Consider the following 8401-nt stretch of genomic DNA (forward strand, 5'->3'; position numbering starts at 1 on the left):
GGCACGCCCTGCCTGGCTCAGGCTGGAAAGAAAGAAAGCGCCGAGTCAGCCTGGGCTGCGGCAGGCGCGGGGTGCGCGCCTCAGCACTTCCTGTTGTCTTCCCCGGGGGCTGGGGCCACAGCGGCGGCTGCGGGAGAGGCCTCGACTCCCCAGCGGAGACCAGAGCCGACCGCAGCCTGCCTGCTGACTCAGCTCCCCCACCCCCGAAGGAAAGGGTGCGGGCAGGGGGACAAGGCCCGGGTATAAAGCCTGGCCCGCCTGGCCGCGCGCAGCCTCGCAGCCCGTCCATTTCTCTCGCGTGCAGCGCTCACCCACCCGGTGAATGCCCGCTGCTGGGGTGGGAAAGGGCGGGGAGAGCGGGAAGAGGGCGAGCCCCTGGCGGCTGGGTCCAGAGCTAAGGCCGGGTCCAGCCCCCGGGTTCTTCACCTCCTACCCAGACTGGGCAGGCTGTGGCTCGAAACGGGGCTCTTGAGACGCTGAGCGCGTGGTTCCACCCTTCTTGTCCGCAGCGGCATGAGCAGCGTCCCCGCACCGGGCCCAGCGCCCGCCAGCCTCACGCTCTGGGACGAGGAGGACTTCCAGGGCCGTCGCTGTCGGCTGCTGAGCGACTGTGCGAACGTCTGCGAGCGCGGAGGCCTGCACAGGGTGCGCTCGGTCAAGGTGGAAAACGGCGTGTGAGTGATTGCCTGGCCGCGACTGGGCTAGGTTGAGGGGCGCTGGGCTCCACCGGCGCAGGCTCAGAGCCTCAGCCCCCTGTCCCCTGAACCCTGGAGAGACCTGCCAACTTGGGAAACCCCATAGCCTCCCCAAAATTCCCCACCCATCCCAAGATAAATCATGGGACAGTGTATTTTTGTGCTAAAGAGACACAGGCGAGAAGCGACCCCTTGAGGGTCCCTATGGTACCCCACCATGAAGGGGTTTCTAATGTACTTACATCCTTCCCAGAGTTTTTCTCTGTGCAAAAGTAGAAGGCTCTGCGCTTGGCTTAACAAAAGAAACCCAATCCTTTTCCCTGGCCCCACCCTGGTCTTAGAGCCCAGCTTTTCCCACCCTCCCGCCCCCTACCCCTGCCCCAACTGAGGTCCCAGTTCCTGCTATGATACTCGGGAGGGGTCCTCCAATGTGTCCCTGTGCAAAGGCCTAAACCTTTGAGGCAGGAGCACTTGGTCCGGAGATCTTCATAACCAGGAAAACTCCTTCCCAACCTGGGGTCCTTGAGTGGGAAGCCTGGGCTCCTCAAACCCCAGAGAGCAGCAGGTTTGGGACCTTTAGTCCCCAGAGGGGCTGGATTGCCATACAGTGGGTGTGTCAGGGGAAGGGTTTGGGGTTGGAGAAAAATACTGTGCTTCTCAGTCTTTTCAATCATGGCAAGCAAGGGGGAGGCAGTGGGGGTGCGGCTCAGGCAGATACCTCCCAGCTCTTCTCCTTTAACAGTTGGGTGGCCTTTGAGTACCCCGACTTCCAGGGACAGCAGTTCATTCTGGAGAAGGGAGACTATCCTCGCTGGAGCGCCTGGAGTGGCAGCAGCAGCCACAACAGCAACCAGCTGCTGTCCTTCAGGCCAGTGCTCTGCGCGGTGAGCACAGCCCACTTCTCCTCCTCTGCCTCCTAACTCCAGGCCCTGGCCTCACCATGGCACCTGGAAAGGTTGTTCAAGCCCTGCATGGGGGATATGTAAACAAACTCCGAGATGGGTGGTAGTAGCATTATTTCTCAGAATCAGAAGGGTGTCTCCAAGAAAGTTGGGATTGTGGGCGTAGGCCTGGAATCCAGAAATCATCACCATGGACAGCGCTGAGGCCATCCCGTTCCTGAGCGCCTAGCGTTCCCTCACATCCAATAGTCCACACGTGTGAGTAAGTGCCTCTGGCATCACACAGCCCTGTGAGGTCAGGGTGGCTGCTGTTAGCCCGATACACAGGTGTGGAAATGGGGCTCAAAGGGACAAAGTGGCTTGCCCAGGGTTACTGAAAAGAGTCAGTCTCAGTGTGTGTTTGTGTATGTGTTATTGTATGTGTGAGGGTGTTGGTAATGAATCAAATACATCGGAAGAGAGGATCTCATTTTCCATTTGTGCCGACCTGGTTACTGGTAGGGCTGGGGAGTGGAGAGCAGAGGACCCAGCCCAGGCCAGCCCACTTCCTCTGTTCCAAGAGGCTGAAGAACCCTGCAGTGGGAAGGCCAGAGCCAAGATGCAATCAGTATTGATGCCCTGACATGTCTGTTCTGATTCTGCCATCCAGTACCCCTTAGCTGGGCACTAATCTGTGAGAGGCTGGCTGTGCTGAGGGGCTGGGCAGGGGATTGCACAGTTAGTCAATGAAGCCCTCAGGGAACTGTCCTGATGAATGGGACAGATTTCTTTAAGGACCTCTGGCTTTGCTCCTGCAAAACAGGCCCATGTCACAAGGTGCTCTCCAGTCCTCACCTGAAAGAGTCTCTGGAAACCCTATCTCCCCAGTCACCTCCTTAGCCCAAAGCCATGGGAGAGGCCAGGTTTCGGGGAGCCTTTGAGCGATCGATTTCCCAGACTGCCAGGGAGCTGATGGGTTGAGCTCTGGGAGTGCCTGTGGGTCCCAGACAGCTGCACAGCTTGTGTGGGGCAATGGGTGGGGGAAGTGAGGCTGGGGATGTATCTGTTAACAACCCTTTGGAAGCCCTGACCTTTCTGTCCCAACCTTCCTGTGCCTCAGAACCACAGTGACAGCCGTGTGACACTGTTTGAGGGGGACAACTTCCAAGGTTGCAAGTTTGACCTCATTGATGACTACCCATCCCTGCCCTCCATGGGCTGGGCCAGCAAGGATGTGGGTTCCCTCAAAGTCAGCTCCGGAGCGTGAGTCCTGGAACTGGAACCGTTCAGAGAGAAGAGCAGGAAAGCAATGGGGACCAAGGGAGAGGGTGGAGAAGAGCGATGTGGGGAGGGTGCTAAGAGAGATATTGGGGACTTGGAGGCAAGGATGGAGTCAGACTGGGAGGGAGGAAATGAGGAGGTCCTAGGAGAATGGGGGGCAGAGGAAAATATAGGCACAGAAGGAAGGCTGGAGAACATGAGGGGATGGAGGCAATGGAGGGTCGGTACAGGAGACAGGATGAGAATGGTGATAGGAAGACTGGGAGCAGTAGCCAGGGCAGGGAGAGAGCCACGTAGGGAAAGTTGAAACAGTGATTTTGGAGCTGGAGGTTGGGAGCTACAAAAAGGGGGGCTGCTAGTGGAGAACATAGAGTAGGGGTGGGGGCAGAGCTTACTCCCCGCCCCTGTGCCCTCACTGGCCTAGGTGGGTGGCCTACCAGTATCCAGGCTACCGGGGCTACCAGTATGTGTTGGAGCGGGACCGGCACAGCGGAGAGTTCCGTACCTACAGTGAGTTCGGCACACAGGCCCACACTGGGCAGCTTCAGTCCATCCGGAGAGTCCAGCACTAGGATCCATGGCCCCAGACACCTTCCCTGAGGACCCTCAATAAAGATTCCTGAATCTTCCTGCCCCTCTTGCCTCCTTGGTGTCTTGCTTTGTGATGTCCATCCTCATCTTTGCGAGAGTCCCTCCCTGCCAAGCTGATCCTCCCCACAGGCTCCAGAATCCGTGGCTACCAAGCGTAAGATGGCTGAGGTTGTGTGTGGATAGGCTCTGGTGGGGCTGACAGCAAAGTGCTGGTAAAAATCTTAGAAATTCTGGCCGGGTGCGGTGGCTCATTCCTGTAATCCCAGCACTTTGGGAGGCCGAGGCAGGTGGATCACAAAGTCAAGAGATTGAGACCATCCTGGTCAACATGGTGAAACCCCATCTGTACTAAAAATACAAAAATTAGCTGGGTGTGGTGGCACATGCCTGTAATCCCAGCTATTCGGGAGGCTGAGGCAGGAGAATCGCTTGAACCTGGGAGGCGGAGGCTGGAGTGATCGAGACTGTGCCACTGCATTCCAGCCTGGCGACAAAGCAAGACTCCGTCCAAAAAAAAACCTTAGCAATTCTGTTAAATGGCACCCATCCCAAATCTCTGCTTGGTAAGGTTCACCACTATGGGCCAGGGGTACTGCTAGCTCAGATGGCACCTTTGCCATCCTGTGGGTGGGGTGGACACACCCCCACAGCAGGACTCATAGCAGGATTGCAGGTTCCACACATCCCCTGGCCCAGGTACCATCACGCAGGGCAGAACTTCCTTACTCTACACTGAAGGTCTGAGCTTCCTCTGTAATCCCAGAGCATTTTCAACCTTTATCTTCACACAGTTCCCCGCCCAGTCAGGGAAGCCTGAGCCTCCTGCAGTTGTCCCCTTTCCTCCATTCGCAGGAGAGAAATTAGTGGGAAATCCCACTGCTTCCCAAGGTCTTCGAAGGGGAGACTTTCACCCTATAAGCCCAGACTGCAGACCCTTTGAGCAATGACGATCCCTTGCAGTGGTGTTGAACTCCAGCATTTAGAAAGCATCTTCATACCTCCCCCTCTCAGCTGCTCCGTACCACCCCCTCTTCACTCTTCCTTTCCCTCCCTACCCTTCAGAAGACTGGTGAGCTGTAGGAGCCACCCCTCAGTTGCTCAGAGTAAGCCTGGGTTCTGGGCAAGTGGCAGGTGCCCACAGGCATGGCAGGGCTGAGTATGGCTGCAGCCATTAGAGCCCCTGGCACTGGTATGGTTTTTCCCAGTTCCCTCTTTGATCCAGTTGGTGATACCCCCCGACCCCTACACAGACAGAGCCTCTCAAGATTCTTGGGACTACCCTCATCCTGTCCTTCAGGGATTCTTGTGTTTTCAAGTCCCCAGTGGACCTATCAGTGGCGAAGGGTGGCTCTGATTATTGCCCGAGGTCAGGCAGGGCAGGGCAAGGCCAGGGAGCAGACTTGGACCTGAAGTCCCCAGAGGTTCAGCTGTGCAAAGTCAGGCAGCTGCTCCTTTGAGAAGCGCTCTGGACCCTAAGTCAGAACACCTGGGACCCAATTCCCTCACCTTGTAAACTGGGGCTATTGACTGCTATCCTGCCTGTCTCACAGTGCCTGTTAGGAGGATTCCATGAGAAACCCCTTTTCCATAACACCACAAGCAAATGCTTGTGGTGTTATGGAAAAGCACTGGGGTAGTCAATGTAGGGACATCCTTTCCCTACCTCCCCCACATGGATCTTAGGATTGGGTCAGGGGACCAAGGGAAGCAGCTCTGGGTGGGGTATAAATTTTGCTTTACACTCGAATGGGCTCTAGAGTCCATGGCCCCTGTTGCATTCAATCCTAATACTCTCCAATTTCCTCTACTTTACCAAACTGGGGGTCCAAGGAGAAGCTTTGATGACATCACCCACTTAATTGGTGACAAAACCAGGATTTGAACACAGAGTTCCTGGCCCTAAATCCAGGCTGTTAGGTGGAGGCTGAATTGAGCTGTGGCTAAAAGCCTCAGGCCTCAGCAGAGCCCCAAACTTCTGTGGGCCCCAGAGGAACCTGTGGTTCCTGGCTGGTTATGGGCACCTCCCTATCCCCTTGTGGAATGGCAATATTTACAATATCTACATGTATAGAATCTGTTCTAAACCCTTCACATGTGTTATCTCATATAAACCTCATCATTCTGTATGGCAGGTACTATCATACCCATTTTATTTTTATTTACTTTTATTTTTATTTTGAGACAGGGTTTTGCTCTGTTGCCCAAGCTGGAGTGCAGTGGCATGATCTCAGCTCATTGCAAACTCTGCCTCTCGGATTCAAGCGATTCTTCCACCTCAGCCTCTGAGTAGCTGGGATTACAGGCACCCGCCATCATGCCAGGCTAATTTTGGTATTTTTGTAGATACGGGGTTTCACTATGTTGGCCAGGCAGGTCTTGAACTCCTGACCTCAGGTGATCTGCCCGCCTTGGCCTCCCAAAGTGCTGGGATTACAGGCATGAGCCACTGCACTGGCCCCATACCCATTTTATAAATGAGGAGACGCAAGTACAGTACAGAGGTTATGTTACTTCCCCCAACGTCACATAACCAAAAAATGGGAGAGTCAGGAGTTGAAACTAGAACCCAGACAAACTGGCTTCAGAGCCCAGCAGGCCACTTCCCCACTGCTTGCTTTGGGGAGCAGGCAATGAGCAAAAGGAGATATGGAATCCACCCTAGACTGAGCTGCCCTCCCTGCAGGGGGATCTGTGGTTGCTCGGAAGAATTAGCAAGACAGTTTCAGGAATTAGAAGTGTGACTCTGAACTGGGCTCGGGTCTCTGGGTCTCGTTTCTCCATCTGTGCAACGCAGAAGTCAGGGGAGTTAATATTTGCTGCAGCCTTTGCCAGCATGGACCTTCTAGGTTTTTCTGAACCTAGGGGTCATGTTTTGCTTCCTACATCTGTCTACAGCTAAGGAGTGGGGGTCACAGAGGCCAGTCTAAACTCGAATGCTTTCACCTTCTTGTCCTCCGTTCATTCTGGGCAGGCTGACCATCTGCAGAACCACATGGGACCAGCGCCCAGCAGGGTAGGAAGGGGATGAAGGGGAAACTGCCAAAGACTCTCCTGTTGGCTTCCCTAGCTGTACTTGCAGCAGAAGGGGATGGAGAAGATCAAGACCCAGGTGGGTGGAGATGACTGCCCCCCATGCACACATTACCTGGTGCCCCACCTGCTCAGCAACTGATTTCTTGGTAAGACTGAGGCATAAAGCCTGTACTGTTGATCCCTGCCCAGCTCAGAGCTGGGATATTTGGGTAGACCTCCTCTCTAGGACCCTCTCCTTTACACCTTAGCCTCCCACTGAGAGCATTAAGTGGGCGAAATTTGATGCCTCCCAGCTCTCCCAGCTCTTACCTCCTGCCCCTTGCTATTTTCTGTTCTTACCTCCTGCTCCTTGTTTTCTGTCCATAGTGGGTTGGGGAAACAGTAAGAGGAATGAGAAGGTAAAGGGACTGGGATCTTGATCCCACCTTCAAGACCCTTCCCTTCTGCGGAGTCCGAGTTTGGTCCACAGGGAACATTCCAACCTCTAGTCTTTGCTCCCACCGGATTCCAGGTCCACATCCCAAAGGCTTCAGCCTAGTCCCACTAGGATCCTCCCAGGACCTGGGATCCCTCATTTTTCCCTCCACATTCTGCCTCCCACACTTCTCCCTGGCTCCTTTGCACCCTCCGCAAGCAAAGATGAATACCCCAGCAGTTGCAGCAAATGAGGGTGAACAGGGGCCCTGTAGAACCCCAGAAGTAGGACTTTCTAGCCATCCTCAATCAGGCACCCCAGGACCAGGCACTTAGCAGGAGATTTGCCAATTCCCAGGCCTCCTCCACCCCTGGGCTCAAGCAGTGAGAGAGGACTTGGAGAATACCAGTTTTGACGGTACCCATTCCATACTGCAAGGCTGCAGAAGGTGGGCTTCTGGGCTGGAGCCTCATCTTCAGTCAGCATCCTCCTTAGCCTGCCTCTCCAGAGCCAGGAAATCCCACAGGTACCCAGAGAGGCTCTAGGACACTTGGGAACCACATCAACATCTTTGCATGAGTTAGAAATAGGAATACTTTTCTTGGAGTGGATTTCAGCCTTGCACAGTGCACAACCCTGTCTTAACCCCTCCACCTCTCCAGCCTGGTTCAGGGACAGCCAGAATGGGAATAGTGGTGAGGGTGGGTGGCAGACTGGGAGGACAGGGGATGGGAAAGGATGGGAGAGGAATAGTTGTACAGGGAAGTAGCAGGGGGCTCAGAAACCCATCAGGGAAAGCCAGGACAGATTCTCAACATCTTTAAAGGCCTTCAGCAGTCCAGGCCACTACTAATTTGTGGGGACTGAATGAATGAGAAAAGGAAGGGAGGGAGAAGGATGAGAGGGAGAGAGAAGGCTGGAGGGGAGATGGGAGTCAGAGAGAAAAGCCTAGAATAGATGGTAAAGAGAGACCTAGAAGGGGGTGGAGAGGACAGAGGAGGGGGTCACCCACCATAAGTTGCCAGGAGAGATGGCCCAGCACCAGGCCTAAGGCTTGGGGGCCCTAGAAAGGCAGGAAATGGGCCAAAGCAAGAAGGAGACAGGGAAGGGGTTCAGGTCTCTAGGGAAGAGCAGAGAGTGGGAGAAGAGGAGGAGGGAGCGGGGGTGCGGGCAGAGATAAAGGGAGCAACGGCTGCAGGGCCGGGAGCGCAGCGACAGGCGAGAGGGAGGGAAGCGGAAATTTAAAAGTGAAGATGCAGATAACGCAGCCTGGAGACGGGAACCCGGGTGGGGATAGAGGGAGGGAGGGGGAGGAGAGTGAGCGGCGAGTGGAGCGGGAGCAGACTGGAAGAAGGGCACTAGGGAGGGGGCTGTGGCTGCTGGGGTCCGAGGTGGGGCCAGGTACACCAGCCCCATCACTGTTTGCAGAGAATCAGGGAGGCGGAAAAGACACGCGCTCCCGGCCCCCATCAGGGCGCATGGCCCGGGCCCATCCCCCGCCCGTC

The 8401-nt window shown here is 55.5% G+C and overlaps 1 protein-coding gene across 1 annotated transcript; it reads left to right on the plus strand.

Moving 5' to 3' along the window:
• The first annotated feature begins 277 nt into the window (after positions 1-277).
• On the plus strand, positions 278-3491 carry CRYBA2 (crystallin, beta A2). The gene is made up of 5 exons (XM_011932238.1): positions 278-318; positions 510-674; positions 1438-1579; positions 2697-2839; positions 3282-3491. Exons 2-5 carry the CDS (start codon positions 514-516, stop codon positions 3427-3429), a joined length of 594 nt encoding a protein of 197 aa, XP_011787628.1. The 5' UTR covers positions 278-318; positions 510-513; the 3' UTR covers positions 3430-3491.
• The last annotated feature ends 4910 nt before the right edge of the window (positions 3492-8401 follow it).

The sequence above is a fragment of the Colobus angolensis genome, unplaced genomic scaffold (assembly GCF_000951035.1).
Source record: "Colobus angolensis palliatus isolate OR3802 unplaced genomic scaffold, Cang.pa_1.0 Scaffold95, whole genome shotgun sequence".
NCBI classification, from domain to species: Eukaryota; Metazoa; Chordata; class Mammalia; order Primates; family Cercopithecidae; genus Colobus; species Colobus angolensis.

Bases quoted from the DNA above. Each gene is read 5' to 3' on its own strand.
- CRYBA2 (XM_011932238.1), top strand. From the start codon at position 514: ATGAGCAGCGTCCCCGCACCGGGCCCAGCGCCCGCCAGCCTCACGCTC. The intron at 675-1,437 runs GTGAGTGATTGC...CTCCTTTAACAG, and splicing joins GTCAAGGTGGAAAACGGCGT to TTGGGTGGCCTTTGAGTACC. The intron at 1,580-2,696 runs GTGAGCACAGCC...CCTGTGCCTCAG, and splicing joins TCAGGCCAGTGCTCTGCGCG to AACCACAGTGACAGCCGTGT.